Source organism: Schistocerca gregaria, chromosome 2 (genome assembly GCF_023897955.1).
Source record: "Schistocerca gregaria isolate iqSchGreg1 chromosome 2, iqSchGreg1.2, whole genome shotgun sequence".
Lineage (NCBI taxonomy): Eukaryota > Metazoa > Arthropoda > Insecta > Orthoptera > Acrididae > Schistocerca > Schistocerca gregaria.
Genome location: NC_064921.1, coordinates 162,798,628 through 162,817,090, shown reverse-complemented (window position 1 = coordinate 162,817,090; position 18,463 = coordinate 162,798,628). Strand labels below are relative to the sequence as shown.

The window sequence follows — 18,463 nt, the reverse complement described above, 5'->3', positions numbered from 1 at the left end:
AGAAATGGGGCGGTAACTAGAAGGAAGGTATCTATCTTCCCGGGTTTGGATATAGGAACCCGAGCACCGCAGTGGATGTGTTCTAGGTGCAGTGTGCTACGTATGAATGAGTGCAGAACAGGGAGCCCTGCACCTAGTACACATCCACCGCGGTGCTCGGGGGCCACAGCACAGTTGCAACACCTGAGGATGGGCTTATGAGAGCCCAAAACTTGTCGTGATAATACAAGAAATTTTGAAGTGAAGCAGTATTTTTAACCAAGCTGATTTTCTTCCAACAGGATTGTTTGCACACTCCATAGGAATGCAAATTGATTAGAAGTGCTTAAGAGAAACATTGTGAAAAGCCTTTTGGTAAGCTAAAAATTTGGAATTAACTTCACCTGCCCTGTCGACAGAACTCAGGACTTCATTTGGATAAAGAACCAGTTGTGTTTCACAAGAATGATGTTTCCCTAATCTGTACTGGTTGTGTGTGAATAAACTGTTTTCTTTGAGATCTTTCATAATGCTGGAACTCAGTCATCACCTCAATGTTGTTCCCATAAAGTGCGGGATCCACTGAACTCAAGTTTCAGCTAATTTATTTTATTTAATTTTGCAGCCACTTGGCATTCCTGTTGCTACAGTTTAAGCTAGCTGAAGGTAAGAAAGTCTCATGCACCACCGATCTGTGAAATGTGTAAATTTTATTGTATGTAATCGCATTTTAATTGTTTGTGCATCCTATATTCTGAAACGCTCAGTATTTGCCTAAACAGGCATGGGAAAAATATTGGAACATTGTTGTATGTTCCAAGTTCCTACTGTAAATCAATGTTAATGATTTAAGTCTATAATTTAGAATATTTCTTCTGACTTCTATTTGCTTTCTCATCTATTAGTGTGACCTGTTCAACTTTCCAATATTCAGACTCTGATCTCTTGTCAAGTGAGTGGTTGTATACGATTGCTAAAAATGGGGCAGTTTCATTCATATACTACAAAAGGAAGCTAACTGCTATACAGTCTGGCCCAGGTGATGGGCCCTTATTAAGTGACTTACGTTGCTTTGCTGCACCAAGAGTTTCTACTTTTACATTAGTCATGCTGGCAGCTGTTCTTTGCAGGGAAGACCTCAGATCTATTGTTTGAAAGCTTTTGTGTTAGGATTTCGGGCTATATGAATAAAATCACTATGTACTTTATTCCCATGATTTCAGAAAAAAATTTCAGGTTCACAAGAATAGTGTGTGTGTGTGTGTGTGTGTGTGTGTGTGTGTGTGTGTGAGAGAGAGAGAGAGAGAGAGACAGAGAGAGAGAGAGAGAGAGAGAATAAACTACACCTGAGATTGTTCTCACCTTGGATTAAAGGATAGGAGAAGTTGCTCAATGCGAAGAATATTCTCCAGTTTCATATGAATAAAACGGGCAACCTACTAGAGAAGTTTCTCATAAGTGTAGAACATTCTCCACTTTTAGAATGAGCCCTGCCGCACACGTCAAGCTCAGTAAGTTCCGTTGAGGTTAAGTTTTACTGAAGTTTTTTACTAAAACAGCAGAATTTATGTTGCTTGGAAGGCAAAAGAAGATTTAAGTAGCCCAAAGGAATACTGAAGAGAGAAACTGTGGAAGTTTATACAGGTTTAGGAACAAAAATGTTATTTGACTGGTGAACCACATCCTCCCCAAAAATCATGAAAGAACAGGGGCATGACCTTTCAAACAAAGCAAAAAACGAAATGTTTTTGTGCTATTTAGCAGACCCAGGTTGTAACACTGGTGTAGGAGAAGATTTACATGTACACCAAACAAATGTGCCATTGACATTTTTGTGGATCCGAATATCCCAGAAACTTAGGAGAACTGGAAACAATAAAAGTTAAGTGGCAATCAAGGAAACAGTTTCCACATTCAGTGGGGGTCCTTCATTTGCATGCACGTACCAGTCATGAGAGATGCTGTACCACCACAGATGAATTCAGCTGTATGTTTGGAGTGCATAGTTTACTTCCGTAAGTAGCTACACACCAAAATTATGTTGACAAAAGTTTTGAAATTTTAATAAAAAGGCCTCATGAGTAGCTAATTCCAAATGAAGTTCATCTAAAAGATTGTGGCTGTGTCACACAAAATAAGTGCTGCTGCAACACTGAGGCTCTGTTTTCTGTATTGCTTTTGCTCGTTCTTCCAGTATTGTTTCATTGATTTAAGGTTTGTCTTCTAACAGCACAAATCCTCTTTTGTTAGAAACAAGGAGGGGGAGCAGAAATTAGTTACTGGTTACTTTCAAACCTAGTGAACTGTTGCTCGTAACGAATGCACACGGGTGACAACTTGAGTACTTGACGCATGGTTGGACCATTGTGAGTCACATTCAACCAAAATTATCTGGTGCTAGAAACCTCTGATATGGTTTCAGTTTGAATAAATGAAAATGTGATTTAGTTTTAAGGGGTGATGGTGATTAAAATCGAACGCTATTTAAAAGACGATTCAAATCCAGAATTTTTAAGATGCAACAATAAAATTTGGTACCACACTTAACATGAAATTAACACATTTAGTGTTAAGGTCCTTGGCTTACATACTTGTGCCTTTTTTATGCAATTTAAAAATTTTATTCTCAAAAAATAAATATACCGTATTCTCAGAAACTGTTCAAGAGGTTTGTGCAAAATTTTCTCTACTTAATCACTTTGCCATTAGTAAGCTACTATCAAATAGGAGAATTTTAATGATTTTTTAATTATAATTTTGTAAGTATAATATAAAATTCATGCAAACTTCCAAGCACTTTGCCCCATATCTCCAGCTTACACTAGAAGTTCAAAATTTACTCTTGAGTTAACGTTTATTGGGTTTATAGAACTAAGTGTGCAAGATTTCAGGACTGTAACCTTCATAGATTCTCATGGAAAGGTATAAAAATTTTATGAAAGGAAACCTAATTTTCAAGAAATGCAATATTTATGTTCAACCTAACGTTTTTTTCTTATGTCTCATCCTCCGAAGGTCACAGATTTGTACTCAGGTTCCTCTCTCCCTTCATTGCTTCTCTTATGGTTCCTAGTTTTCTGCCTTCTTTCCTTTACCACGTCTTCAACTGACTTTTCACTGGCAGAGAGACGTTGTAAATTATTTTTCTCAAGATGTCTTGAGCGAAACTTCCTACCTTAAAGCCCATTCTCTCCAATATCTGTTCCCATCATTCAATACAAAAACTGCAATTATGACAACTGTAGCAGATGAAAATGTGGTTTTAAGGCATCGTTTCCATATGAGTGAATTTAGAGACTCATTTGGATTCTGGGTTTTGTCATGAACATACAAAAAAGTAAGTTCAGGATCCGCCAGAAACCTGTAACTGGGCTTGAAAACATCTAGCATACAATCTGGAACCCTCTCCTCGTAAATGTAATCCACAAAATTGTTGTTTACTGAGATAGTAATGAAGTGTTGCGTCAAGATGTGGGCCTGGCAGGAAGGTCACGCCATACATTTAACTATTTTTCAGGCACTTGGGACGCGATTTCGTCTTCGAAACTTTAGGACTTCATTGTCCACGAGCTCCATTAATAAATAAAAATAAACTGGAAAATCGGCATTTTGCTCAATTTTATAAACGCCTCCTACTCCCCCCACCCCCCTAAGATTTCCTTGGAATAAAAAAGTTTCCTGAACGTCATAAATTCGATAACATCGTCAGAAAATTAATTTCTGTAAACTGTCTGTAATCGTCTTAGTAATTCGTTAGGGAACGTAAAACTAAAATCGAAACACAGTCGAACTCTTCGGGGACACAATGAGGATAGTTCCATGTTTATGCGTTGAATAATTTGTCTAAGTGAGTGGAATGAAATTTAAGATTACGCATGTTTCTTGTCCCGGACGTGGTACAAACACAGACAGACAACTTTCTCGAGGAGGAGGTTAAGTAGTGAGAAGGAATTCGCTCGTCAGGAAATATGGTTAGAAGGCTTTTTTCGTACGAAATCGACAACTGCCTCCGGAGAATGTTCTTATGCTCCAAGAGTCTTCTACGGAGAATGCTCCCTCTTTATGCGTCGAAGCCAGCGCGTCCAGCGGTTGAGGCTCACCTTGAGGGCCTGCGCGGCCTCCTCGTGCGTGGCATTGCGCAGGTTGACGCCGTTGACGCTGAGGATCTGGTCCCCGCGCCGAAGCTCGCCGCTGAGGTCGGCCGGGCCGCCGGCCAGGATGAACGACACGAAGATTCCCTCGCCGTCCTCGCCGCCGACGATGTTGAAGCCCAGGCCACTCGCGCCTTTGTTCAGCACCACCGTGCGCACTTCCCTGCAGACACACACAAAAACACCATCTCTCAGTTTTACAGTCCAGCCAGTAAACAGCGCTGTGTCTAACATGCCCGGGGAAAGATACAGTCCTGAGCCTGAGATTAATCTTACATGATAGGCCGTAGAAAGTAACATCACGTTCACAGCATTTGTAGATTTTGAGAAAGTTTTTGACAGATCAGAATACACTCCTTCTAATTGGGTAAGGAGCAGGGAGCGGAAGGTTAACTACAATTTGTACAGAAACCAGGCTACAGTTATAAGAGGTTGGTTGGGTTGTTTGGGGAAAGAGACCAGACAGCGTGGTCATCGGTCTATTGGATTAGGCCAAGAAGGGGAAGGAAGTCGGCCGTGCCCTTTCAAATGAACCATCCCAGCATTTGCCGGGAGTGATTTAGGGAAATCACGGAAAACCTAAATCAGGATGGCCGGACGCGGGATTGAACCGTCGTCCTCTCGAATGCGAGTCCAGTGTCTAACCACTGCGCCACCTCGCTCGGTACAGTTATAAGAGTCGAAGGACATAAAATGGGAGCAGTAGATGCAGGTCGATTTAAGGCAAGTGACACAAGCCGATGCTTGTGGCGCCAAAGTGAGAGCAGTACCAGAGGCGCCACAATTGAAAGATTTCTATACAGCAGCGTTTCCCACATTGTATTCCGGGGAACACGTTTCGCACAAAGCGGTGTGGTGTTCTTAGCATACGTTAGTTTAAGTAGTGTGTAAGTCTAGGGACCGATCACCTCAGCAGTTTGGTCCCTTAGGAATTCACACACATTTGATATAATAGCATAATACTAATGATGAAACAGTCCATCACCGACAAGCAGAGAAATAATCATCAGCGAAGAGAGCAATGAAATGGAACCTCACGAACTGTAAATACTTGCACTTCTTTCACGTTAAAACTATTCTGCACATTTTATGTAAGCTCTGTACTAATAGTATACAAACGAAAACTTACAACATTCGTGAGCTTCTTGTTGTTCGCACGTGTTCACAATATGACTTTTCTTGTTGGTTCAGTTGTGGTACAGTTCATGAGAATGTGTAAAATATACTTATAAAAAGAACTTCGAATTATTCTTTCACAAAAATTAGTCACCTATGCATGACGCTCAGATGTTCATTTTTCATGCACTTAAATATGATTTGCCTTATCGTTGCATGTGGAAAAGAAGACGGAAATTACTACGACATTTTAAGTGAGGAAGGTAACGTTTTCGTGCAAATAAAAAGTTATAGAATTTCTAACTCTAAATACCAATGATACTATGGAAACCCTTTTACTAATGGCCAAAAAATAGTTAACGCAATAGTTTTCGATCAGAGACTGCTGTTCTCGCAGACAAGCCAACAAGAATATGCACGCTCTTTGGTCTGCCTCGGGGCAGGTTTCAACGTTATTTTTAAACTTGAATTTGCTTCACTGTGGATCGGTGGTAATGGCATATGGGGGGACCTTTCATAAGCAAGTAAGTAATAAATTAATAAAAAAGACGATTAAACATATATGCTCTTTTTTTGTGAGAGTTTCTCCATACGTAGCACTATATTGCAATACACGAGTCTTACGCAACCACCCAGGCAACGTCGTCACAACACTGAATAAATTCCGACAATCCGAGGCAAGCTCATAACGGATGTGAAAGCCAGAGACCGTCACCGGAGCTGAGTTGTCAGATCTCGTAGTTATGATACACCGGGTGGCCAAAAGTTTTGGGAAGGCATTGGATGTGAGGATTACAGCGAATTGCTCCTCCGCAAACACTCAGAAATTTAATAAAACTTGAAGGATTGGGCTCTACCATGTGTTGGAATGGTTCTGGAGAAATACTGATCCAGTCGTCTTGCAGTTCTACCCAGAATAATTGTTCTTGTGTAGTTGGTTTGGAGTTCATTGAGCGTACACGGGAACAGACAGCCTTCTATGGACTCTTCATTGGGTCAAGATCGGGTGGTCTGTGGGGCCAAGCCATGGTCATGAGGTCACTGCAGTGTCAATCAAGCTACCTGTGTGCAATCAAAGAGCAGGGACATGTCGCATCGTCCTGTTGAAACGTCTCTTCCGGCTTAATCTAATGACAGAAAGGGATGCAGATGGTCTGCAACATTGCCCTTGTAATGCCCAACTGTCATTGGTTCAAATGGCTCTGAGCACTATGGGACTTAGCTTCTGAGGTCATTAGTCCCATAGAACTTAAACTACTTAAACCTAACTAATCTAAGGACATCACACACATCCATGCAGGATTCGAACCCGCGACCATAGCGGTCTTTCGCAATATTGGACGGCTATAGAGGCATCATGGCTGAAAATTTCTGCAGGGGACTTCCAACGACTTATCGAGTCCATGGTACGTCGAATTGCTCCCCTACGTCGGGCGAAAGGAGATCCGACACGGTATTAGGAGGTACGCCATAACTGATCACCTCTCAGCTTACTATTATCGTTGCTTTTCCCAACATTATGTTACAGTGTTTCTATTTTTTTCGTAAAACGGGTTGTCGTTTATATCATCACTTTCAGACTTAAAGCGTCAAACTGCACAGCAGGCAGCTCTCACAACATAAGACGTTTTGTCGCTGAAATCTAAACGGAAATGACCACTCGTGGCAAGCGAGTCTCAGTACAGGAATAGAACGCCAGGGGCGCTGCAGTAGACACGTGTCACGAGTAGTCGAGAGACAGGGAAGTCGCTCGCGTGAAGGAAGCTCGAGTGACGGCTCGAGTTTACACTAACGCCCTCATACGCCTGATGTAGCCGCAACATTCTGGTGTCATACACAGCATATCTGCACATGGGACGGTTCCTTCCAGTAACATGTCAAGCCCAAATGAAAAGCCCGAAAGGAACGGCCCTTGACGCACGTACAGATACAGAAAGACGAGTTGCACCGTTATAGTGTCGGCAATGTGACAAGACTGACGTGCGGAGGATAGCCGTTAAGTAGCGGGCTGTCGTGAACAGCGGACGCGGCATGCAGCAAGCAGTATGAAGGCCACGTAAAGCACCGTCTTCGCCTGCACCCTGCAACATCGGCGCCTTATCGAGTGGCGGCACGGCGCCTTGTTAGCCAAGACACGAGGGCCCTCGTCCCACTGCAGTCACGTGTGACGTCACACCACTCGCCCCTCCTGCTGGCTTGCTTGCTTCAGCTCTAACACGGCAGGGCGCTGCTTCAGGGCAGATATCAGTACTCTTACTCCTCCTCTTCCTCCTACTCGCCATTCAAGGAATTTTAAACGATGTGAATTTTTCCAGCTCCTATCTGTTCCATCATCGTCCCGCCGGTTTGTAGCTTTAAAATATTTGTGGGTTTCTATTATTTCGCACACACGTAGGAGTACAAGAGATACTGAACGCGTACAAATAGCGGCAGGACGAATTGTGATAGGTTTGTCTAAGCCACAGAAGAGATCCATGGAAATTCTGAAAAACGTGAGCTGCACACGCAAAGAGCAAGAAGCTTGCACCGCGCGGGGTAGCCGCGTGGTCTGGGGCGCCTTGTCACGGTTCGTGCACCGCCCCCCCCCCCCCCCCCCCCCCCATCCCCCGGTCAGAGGTTCGAGTTCTCCCTCGGGCGTGTGTGTGTGTGTGTGTGTGTGTGTGTGTGTGTGTGTGTGTGTGTGTGTGTGTGTGTGTGTGTGTGTGTGTTTGTCCATGGCGTAAGTTAGTTTAAGTAGTGTGTTGGTTTAGGGACCGATGACCTTCGCAGTTTGCTCCCGTAACACCCTACCACAAATTTCCAGAAAAGAAACTTGCATCCAATGACGACACTACCTATGAACAATAATTAGTATCAGTCAATTCATGTGAATATCTGAGTGTAATCTTTTTTGAAGATATGAAATGAAATAGGCAAAGTCATAGATAAAACAGATGATTGATTTTCCAGAACATGCCATTTGCAAAGGAAATTATAACGCGCTGTGGGAGTTCGCCTTAACGCACACACGTCGGCAGCCAGCCAGGATCGCGCGCTGGCCGGGCTGCCTATTTACGCAGGCGAAACCTGCGTCGCTTCTCGGCTCGGTGTAAGCCGTCCTCGCACGGGATGAGCTGGTTAATATGATCTGCGCTCCCAGCTGTCTCGAGTGGCATTGTCGGATTTATTTGGCTCGCAAACCACACAGATTGTTTACGACAATTGATGTGCGTAATGTCCTTTCGTCAGCTCTATTGAGACACAAATTTCCTCCCTTGTCCATATGCTAGACATGATGTTTTGTCTGTGGCAGACACAAATTAAGCCTTTAATGTCCATGGACAAGTTGTAAGCCAAAACAGAAAGTTCCATATACAGTCAGTAAAGACAATAGCTTATAAAACTTCAGAAAATCGGACAAAATAACTCATGTGACACAGTGCACTTATATTTACTTAACATCGAGTAATATAGGAATTATTTCTATTAATTTAACAACAAAGTTCCATAATCTTTCAAGAAACGCAAAGGTGGACGAAAATAAATAAATAAATCAATAAAGAATGAAGAAAAGAAAAGAAGAGAAAAGAAAAGAAAAAAAGAAGAGATGAGAGAAGAGAAGAGAAGAGAAGAGAGAGAGAGAGAGAGAGAGAGAGAGAGAGACTGGATACACAGGGATGCGAACCCGCTACACACTGTATCGTAGCCTCAACCAATTACACTACGCTGAAGTCTTACAATGGACGACCTATTTCATGTTATAATTTAACGAAGGGTTTAATCCCCGACATGCTATTAATTGGCATTATAATTATAACAAATCCTACCATGAACGACGGGACTTTGATTAATCTTCAGTGTGCTGTTGGCATAAAATATCTTACTTTCGTAACACACGTGTCATAACGCGAAAATTCTTTAAATACCAATTTGGCGTTTCCCGTCATTTTATTGCGATACTTCGTAACAAGAATGACGTATTTTCTACAGATGCTTATTGTGCTTGTGCTTAGAAAGGGCATATAATCATTGGGTATATTATAACAAAAAACCTCTCACATGGGTGTCAACTGAAAATGACATACAGTATGGCGTCTGCTTACTCTGCTTGTGACGTGGAGAGCTTTCACGTTTCCTGTTGGTTGCCGAAGTAACGCAGAACTTATTTTGCATTTCACGTGACGCAATAACTCCTCAACGCGAAATAGCAGGACGTGACGTCGCAAAACTTTTACAGCTCTACCTCAATGTTAACTAACTCCTCCCGTGTGAGGACGGCGTAACAACCACCCGAACACCTCCCTGGCGGCTGTCTAAAAAAATCTACACTTTATAGTGCCCACAGCATATTTCTCTCAATATAGACGGTTATTTCATATCAGTCCGCGTTCCCGTACGAACACCGAGGAAATTTTTAGACTTATCACCCACAGAGGTATTAATTATTTTTTTCCCCCACTCCACACTTTAATGGAACATGAAGAAACTAACATGTGGTACAATGGGAATCGCCCTTTCCCATCACTTCACAGTGGTTTGTAGAAGGAAGACGCAAATTAGCAAGCCAGGTCGACTGATACCGTACGGACTCTTTGTACTGGAACTCGGTCGTCATTACTTGGGCTTCTGACATGTGCACAGCTGACAACAACGATAACTGACTTGGACTCGTTGCGGGAGCTACCAGGAAATGTGTTTGGATTTCAACGCAGCGATCCAGCTATTAACGACGACTTGGCGCGCGCGCGCGCGCGTTGTGTGTGTGTGTGTGTGTGTGTGTGTGTGTGTGTGTGTGTGTGTGTGTGTGTTTTTAGCGGTAAAAAAGTATGTCGAACCTTTGACCATGGACTAATACGGACAGTACTATCGTCAAACGCAGCAATGTTTTAGTATGTAACCTGACGGCAAAGGATTTGGAAAATCGGTTGAAACGAATGGATAGCGCCTGGAAAAGAGGTTATGCGATGAGCACCAACAACAGTGAAACTTGAGTGGTGTGGTGAAGTCGAATTACCTTAATGTTGATAGAATTAAATCAGGAATTCTATACTAGAAGTGGTAGAATCTGTTTGCAATTTGGGCGGCAAAACAACTGACGATGGCAGAAGCACAGAGGATATAAAACGTAGACAGACAATAGCAAGAAAATTGTTTCGGAAAAAGAAAAATATTTTAACGTCGATAGGAAAAGAATCTACAGTATCTGACTGTGATGCGGAACTGATCCCCGAATGTCACGACAGGCGGACATTACCAGCATGCAAGGAGGCGGAAAGTAGTGTGTTGTGAATAGAGAAGAAGCTACAGCAGAATGTGTCGATCAGCAGAGGTCGTTGACTTCCAGTGTGGTATGTCACCGACAACAGTTTACTAACAAATCCATCACGGACATTTCAACCCGTCTTAAGCAGCCCAAGTCGAATATAGGTGATGTGATAGTAAAGTGGAGAAGCGTAAGAGCAACCGCAACTAAACGAAGAACAGACAGATCTCACGTACTGACACACAAGGGACACTCGAGCGTTGCGGAATCAGCTGCTTGTAAAAATCGTATCAAATCCATGTAAGGAATCTCTCTGAGGTTCCAGAATTTCTCGAAACAAAGACAGACATTTTCACGAAGGTGTTGGGTCAAAATATTTTAATTATACCTATTCGGTAGTTTAGAGATTAAGCTCATTTTCAATAACATATGTGGACATATCCATATGTGAATCGCCGAGAGGGAACACCAAACCAGCCAGTAAGGCTTAAATACTCATTGTAATCGAACAGCTGCTGTAAATCATGTTTTTATTCGAATATATCTAGACTATGATGACCTAGCAAAGGAAATTAGTATTTCTGTATAACTCATATTATATGCAGACATTACTTCATCCACAAACAGTACAATAGCCAAAGGAAGAAGAGAAATGCTGAATGTGGCAGTATACATATCGATCATGCCCTAATCACCATTAGCTACGTTTGTTATTTGCTAATAAGTAACAAACCGTCTAAGCTACACTCGGTTTGTCTATGTCAGTAACAGACAACTGATTATGTGAAACGTCTGTGGGGCGTCATGTCAAGTGGCAGACCACTGCTACATGTGTTAAGGCATCGTGTACAGTGGAGGAGCTATTTTTGTAATAAAAAAAAAAAAAAAACAACTAAGGTCTTTGGTCCCTTGGCGCTGTAAATTACTTAAGTTTCTAAGTCAATGCAGTCAAAAGATACGGCCATGTATTTGACATATTTTTATGCTCGCAAACTCGCCCATTGAAACTTATAAATGACACGACGTGCCTGGTGGACTAACACTAAAGCTAAGGGTTCTCCAGTCTGTTTTAACCTAGCCTTCCCTCTCAACGATCATCATCATCATCTGTATACGTAATTACATTTACACGGAACCCTCAGAGTGTGAATCCTAATCGCAAGTGTTCTGTCTTTTTTTCTTGAAAAGTATTTTACCACCTAGATTAAACATTGCCGAAGTTGTTTAAACTCTTAACTATACTCATCGACTGAAGACCAGCTCCCTGAGTTGCAAATACATCGGAATTAAATTAAACCACTCATCTTCTGTGACCAACAGCTTTAAAGAATTAAAACCTTGTTCAGTATTTTATATAATCTACCAATTCGTTTTTCACGTATCATTAAAAATTGGCCTCTCTACTGAGGCCATACTTTTTCTCACTTCTTACAACATGTTTGTCGAAATGTGGAACGTCTGACTGGAAACTAGGTTACAAAGCTACGAGCGTCACATCGTTTTCCCCACCGACAAATGCTGAATGTCCCGCCGCCGACAACATCCCCACGAGGTGAGAGAGTTGAGCTGTTTGTTACGAACCAGTCGAGACTAAGTAAACAAGTGGCAGGTGGCGATAGCAAGCGGTGCTGGGTTCCACATACCACCGTGCCCTGCTCTCCTCCTTTCTCTTCTCTCCCGTTCCGACACTGGAGAATGCTGTGGGGCCAGTAGTTCGGGATTTAGTGGGCATGTCGACCGATAGCATGCGCGCGAACGACAGAAAGAGAGAAAGAAAGAAAGAGAGAGAATCGGTAGCTATTTAAGTTGTTACTCAACTTCTCGAAAGAAGGTGGACCAATTAAAGAGATAAAATTTCGGTCCAGCGAATGAAGAGAGGTGCCTTCCGACTGGAGCTGCGTACTCCTGGTAACCAAACGAGGTATGAACCGATCTCTTTGCTGTATTTAATTCTACGGAAGTATGAATCGGATTTCTGTCCCTCACAGAAAAAATTCTGGTAAAGAAAGAAAATATATCACTCTTAAATAAGAGAGTAATTTGTGTCTGTCTCTATTGCATAAGCGAATTACAACTGCTAAAATAAGCTAGTCGTTTAGTCATGGGTTACCCTCAAGAGCTGTCTGATATGAACGAATATCTGTAATTTTGGCGGCTATTTATTGGATCTGAGTGCGAGGAGATAATTTTGTTTTACTGACTGTCTTATGCGGGCGCAGACTTTTCTGGGAACCCATTTCGCAGGAAATATGGACAGGTAACAGATTCTAGACTTGGTCCCTTTGAAATGAGCGCAGTTTAGAATGGTAACTATTTCAGGACATACTTACGCATCATCAGAAGTTAACTTCTCTTTCAAGTTCTCCTTGTCCGGTAACTACTGTCTACAAAAGACAGAGGCTACTGATACAAAAAACCCTTGTGTCAAAATCGGAAGTAGTCGATCCTACCAAATATTATTATCAATAAGTTCTTCGTCTTGTCGCTACAAAAATAGTTTCACTGCAGAGAACAAATTAGTAGAAGGTAACGTATACCTCATGGCTTAAAGGTTTCTGCTGTCTTACTCTGGAAAAGGCCATAAAGAACACGTTAAAAAATATATCGGCTCAACCACTTTTTTATAGTGTAAAACACTAAGACTGACGCGTTTCGAAAGTCAACCTTCCATCATCAGAATAATAAAAAAGTAAAAGAACCTGTGAAAACTCTATAAAATGGAACATTATCAATGTTGTTGTGCCTGGTGCATGTTCCATTTTAGGGAGTTTTAACAGGTTCTTTTACTTTTTATTATTCTGATGATGGAAGCTTGACTTCCGAAACGCGTCAGTCTTAGTGTTTTACACTATAAACAAGTGGTTGAGCCTATATATGTTTTAACATTGACATTCACTACCACGACCTCTCACCCAGTATGGATAAAATGAAAAAACACAAATAACATATTTCATTGCGTAACTTTTGACGCAGCATGAGCTTTCGTGGAGCAGCGGCAGCAAATTTTAAAATTTCAGATGACCTGCAGTCATTTCAGATTCAGGAAATGTATTAGCAGGTGAGAATACGGGCAACCTCCACCTGTAGACTGGAATCACGAAACTGGAAATTTGTGCCGGACCGGAGCTCGAACCTAGATTTCCCACCTGCCGCGAGAGCTCGCCTTACCAATTTCGGCTATCGTGCACGCTTCACGGCCGGACCCAAACTTCGAATGTCGTCGTCCATGTGTCACTAACCTGCACTCTTTCACTTACTGTAATTCCCATATGGGAAAACATTTAATGGATAGTCTCTACCCTGGTATCGGCAGACAAATATGATACTGCACAGGCACTTCAGATTCCCATGAAACTGCAAATTTCTGAAACCATGTCGACATTATATATACAAAAATAATTAAGTTCACTGTCCTGCCTACGTCGAGGTATGAGCATCCATCAGCTGGATTCTTAACAAAAGAGGAAAGAAAGAGCGGCCACACACACGCACGCACACGCTCGTGCACGTAATCGGTCGAGGGGAACCAATTTTACCAGTTTACAAATTCCTTCTTTATTCCCAGTACCCTCCCCCACAACACACAGCGGCACACGACAAATGAACGAAAGCTGAACGGCCTACAATCATCAAAACACAAATAAAAGACAATTGGCAATACTATAGGCAATGAAAGCACACAATGAACACATTTATTTAAAAAAAAAACTTTTGAAAAATTAACTGTGTGTAGTGATAGTGCACATACGTATCAAGAATAGGACATCCTGCATCGTACAGGGTAACTAAATATAGTTCCAGCGGAAAACAGATCTGAATGAGACACAATACAAAATCGGAAATTGAACTGAAAATTGTTAAAAACCTTTAGTAGCTTGAGCACTAAAGTATATTTCACCTAACAATAGGAGACAAACAACAAAACCTGTATTATAGATACTTCCTTAGACCTACTTTATCACACATCTATTGTACACTTAAAATAAGAAGGAAAGCGTGTATTACAAGCCACGGTGAATGCCTCATAAACTAGCATGGATAATAACATCAGATCAGTATTAGGAATGAAGACCACAACACAACCATTGTATGAATACTCTGAAGAGAATAGAAAGTGCCCTAATACACTTTGATACGCCAAAACATTATGACCACTGTCCACCGCAAGATTTGATTTCGCCTGGTGGCGTTGTCGAGATGGCAAGCGGTAGGGAAAATGTTTAAGCGTAGCAGAGACGAATGTGGATTCATTCAAACGACTAAACAGGCCGCAAATTGGGATATCCACTGATATAAACGGCTCTGACAGCGGACAGACTGTTATACCCCAGCGCCTGGGAAGGAGCGTCTCGGAAACAAACAACCTGGATAGCTGTTCGTGTGCTAATGTCGTGGAAGGTGATTGTAGCGTGACGAATCCGCGAGTAGGTATCATGATGTTGCACGTCCAGGCCTAATCAGAGGACATGGAGGTTGCAGGTTTGCCCGCTCTGTAAACTAGGACAGGCAGCAACCTGTGGCAGACCTAACAACACAGCAAAATGACGGCGCAGGTACAAGTGCTTCGGAGCACAGCGTTCAGCGCACAGTGTTGGACATGGGGCTCCGAATCCCTATGTGTTCCCATGTTGACGGAACGACATCATTAATTACGACTGCTATGTGTCAGTGGAAACGTGACGTCTGGTCAGATGAATCACGTTTCCTCTTACACCAGGGTCGATGGACGTGTCCTGAAACGCTGTCACCCAGGCGATACATGCACCGCGCTACGGATGCGGGCTTGTGCTTGAATGGGACTTGAGGTAGTAATCGAAGGAACCACGACACCTGTGGACTACATACCTCGCTTCATGCTCAATGTCATCTCCGACGGCGGTGGCATCGTTTGGCAGGGTAACTGTGAATGTCACAAGGTCAGAATCGTTTTACAGTGGCTTGAGGAGAACGAATGTGATCTCCAGTTGAAGTCTTGGCCACCTGCTGCTGCTGCTGCTGTTGTTGTTGTTGTTGGTCTTCAGTCCTGACACTGGTTTGATGCAGCTCTCCATGCTACTCTATCTTGTACAAGCTTCTTCATATCCCAGTACGTACTGCAACCTATATCCTTCTGAATCTGCTTAGTGTATTCATCTCTTGGTCTCCCTCTACGATTTTTACCCTCCACGCTGCCCTCCAATGCTAAATTTGTGATCCCTTGATGCCTCATAACATGTCCTACCAACTGATACCTTCTAGTCAAGCTGCGCCACAAACTCCTCCCCAATTCTATTCAATACCTCCTCATTAGTTATGTGATCTACCCATCTAATCTTCGGCATTCTTCTGTAGCACCACATTTCGAAAGCTTCTATTCTCTTCTTGTTCAAACTATTTATCGTCCACGTTTGACTTCCATACAAGGCTACACTCCATACAAATACTTTCGGAAACGACTTCCTGACATTTAAATCTACACTCGATGTTAAATTTCTCTTCTTCAGAAAAGTTTTCCTTGCCATTGACAGTCTACATTTTATATCTTCTCTACTTCGACCATCATCAGTTATTTTTGTTCCCAAATAGCAAAACGCCTTTACTTTTGCTTTTGTTAATGTTCACCTTATATCCTCCTTTCAAGACACTGTCCATTCCGTTCAACTGCTCTTCCAAGTCCTTTGCTGTCTCTGACAGAAATACTACGTCATCGGCGAACCTCAACGTTTTTATTTCTTCTCCATGGACTTAAATACCTACTCCGAATTTTTCTTCTGTTTCCTTCACTGTTTGCTCAATGTGCAGATTGAATAACATCGGGGAGAGGCTACAACCCTGTCTCATTCCCTTCCCAACCACTGCTTCCCTTTCATGCCCCTCGACTCTTATAACTGCCATCTGGTTTCTGTACAAATTGTAAATAGCCTTTCGCTCCCTGTATTTTACCCCTGCCACCTTTAGAATTTGAAAAAGAGTATTCCAGTCAACATTGTCAAAAGCCTTCTCTAAGTCTACAAATGCTAGAAACGTAGGTTTGCCTTTCCTTAATCTTTCTTCTAAGATAAGTCGTAAGGTCAGTATTGCCTCACGTGTTCCAACATTTCTACGGAATCCAAACTGATCTTCCCCGAGGTCGGCTTCTACCAGTTTTTCCATTCGTCTGTAAAAAATTCGCGTTAATGTTTTCCATCCATGTCTTATTAAACTGATTGTTCGGTAATTTTCACATCTGTCAGCACCTGCTTTCTTTAGGATTGGAATTATTATATCCTTCTTGACGTCTGGGGGTATTTCGCCTGTCTCATACATCTTGCTCACCAGATGGTAGAGTTTTGTCATGACTGGCTCTCCCAAGGCTGTCAGTCGTTCTAATGAAATTTTGTCTACTCCCGGGGCCTTGTTTCGACTTAGGTCTTTCAGTGCTCTATCAAACTCTTCACGCAGTATCGTATCTCCCATTCCATCTTCATCTACATCCTCTTCCATTTCCATAATATTGTCGACCTAATACACGTGATCTGAACGCGTTGGAACACACGTGAGGCGGTTCCTGGAGACAGCTCCACGCTCAGTATCTACCAGCCGTAGTTTAAGAAGTTGCGTAACCTGTGTGTAAATATCTGAAATCTACGAAGGACTTTACCAATGCATGACGCACAAAATCGCTACCTTACAGCGTTCCGAAGAGGAACCAACGCGATGCTTTGGCTCGGCAGTGTATCGTGTGCGTTCGTAGAATGGGCGCCGATACAGAGGCGCAAAACGAAGGAGGGACTCTGCGTTCCGAGCTGCCGACGTGCTTCGTCTCAAGAAGGTGGCTGCGACGCGCGAAGCGCTGCCGGGAGGAGACGGCGGGTCCGGGTCACTAATTGGGAGACAAACCGGGCGCCGGAGACGAGAGGCACCGGGACAGACCGGCGGGTCAAGTGCGCGCCCCGGCCGTCGGCGGTCGCCCGCGGCGGAGCTTGTCCGGTCTCAAAGCGAGGCGCGCCGGCACAAGTGGCGAGTAATTAGTGCCGCGTATTTTGGTTCCGCCTCTGTCCGCACTCGTTCCTCAGAAACTGCGCACTAAACAAGTGCTTCCTCTCACGCCGCTCTCCTTGCAGTTGTAAATCTTGGAGATGCTTACAGTGCAATTTTTTTTTTACATGCCTTCACGGCAATGACTCACAAACAAATTACGAAATATACGTTCACTTGAGTTAACGGGCCACAGCAATGCCTCTGCGACGTGGTTACTGTCGTCGCGGGTGCCGGCCGGAGTGGCCGTGCGGTTCTAGGCGCTACAGTCTGGAGCCGAGCGACCGCTCCGGTCGCAGGTTCGAATCCTGCCTTGGGGATGGATGTGTGTCATGTCCTTAGGTTAGTTAGGTTTAAGTAGTTGTAAGTTATAGGCGACTGATGACCTCAGAAGTTAAGTCGCATAGTGCTCAGAGCCATTTGAACCGTCGTCGCTGGCGGCGCAGTGTACCTGTGTATCGCAGTTTGAAGGCGATTGATATTGACTCGGCTGGACAATTTAATAAACAGCAATTGATTGGAGGACCAAATGTTTTTCGTGGTTTGCACCTGAACTTTACCTGTGATCTGCAGGCTGTGTTTGGTGGTTCGACATGGCTGACCTTGGCTGTTGTTTGGGGCAGTAATGCTCATTATGGTGGCCTTGAAGCTTTTCCAGATGCTAATATTTTGGCATGGAAGACTTTGAGTATTGCTGAGACTACAGGACTGTAGGCCAAACAGTGTTATGATACTCTTGTTCCCAGTATGCCATTTGTTTTGTCTACCAGGAAGAAGAAGAAATTTAATACTGATGAGTACCTGTATATATGGGCGAAAGTCGGCAATGGCAATTGTAAAATCAAGATCAACGGTGGCTGTATTCTTTATTATAGACAAAGTCTTTTCTGTCCTTTCCTTATCTCTTATCCTTATCTCCCTCCCGTTTTTTATATTACGAAAACATGGAACTTCATAAAACTGAACTTTTTCGATGTGA

The 18,463-nt window shown here is 43.0% G+C and overlaps 1 protein-coding gene across 2 annotated transcripts in view; it reads right to left on the bottom strand.

Annotated features, from left to right (window-relative positions):
* The window catches only part of LOC126336587 (disks large 1 tumor suppressor protein), a 4,198,467-nt gene that overhangs the window by 27,330 nt on the left and 4,152,674 nt on the right, over positions 1-18,463 (bottom strand). For both annotated transcript variants that reach the window (XM_050000444.1, XM_050000445.1), the window contains one exon: positions 4,080-4,293. In XM_050000444.1, coding sequence (XP_049856401.1) covers positions 4,080-4,293 — 214 coding nt within the window. The remainder of the gene's footprint in view (positions 1-4,079; positions 4,294-18,463) is intronic.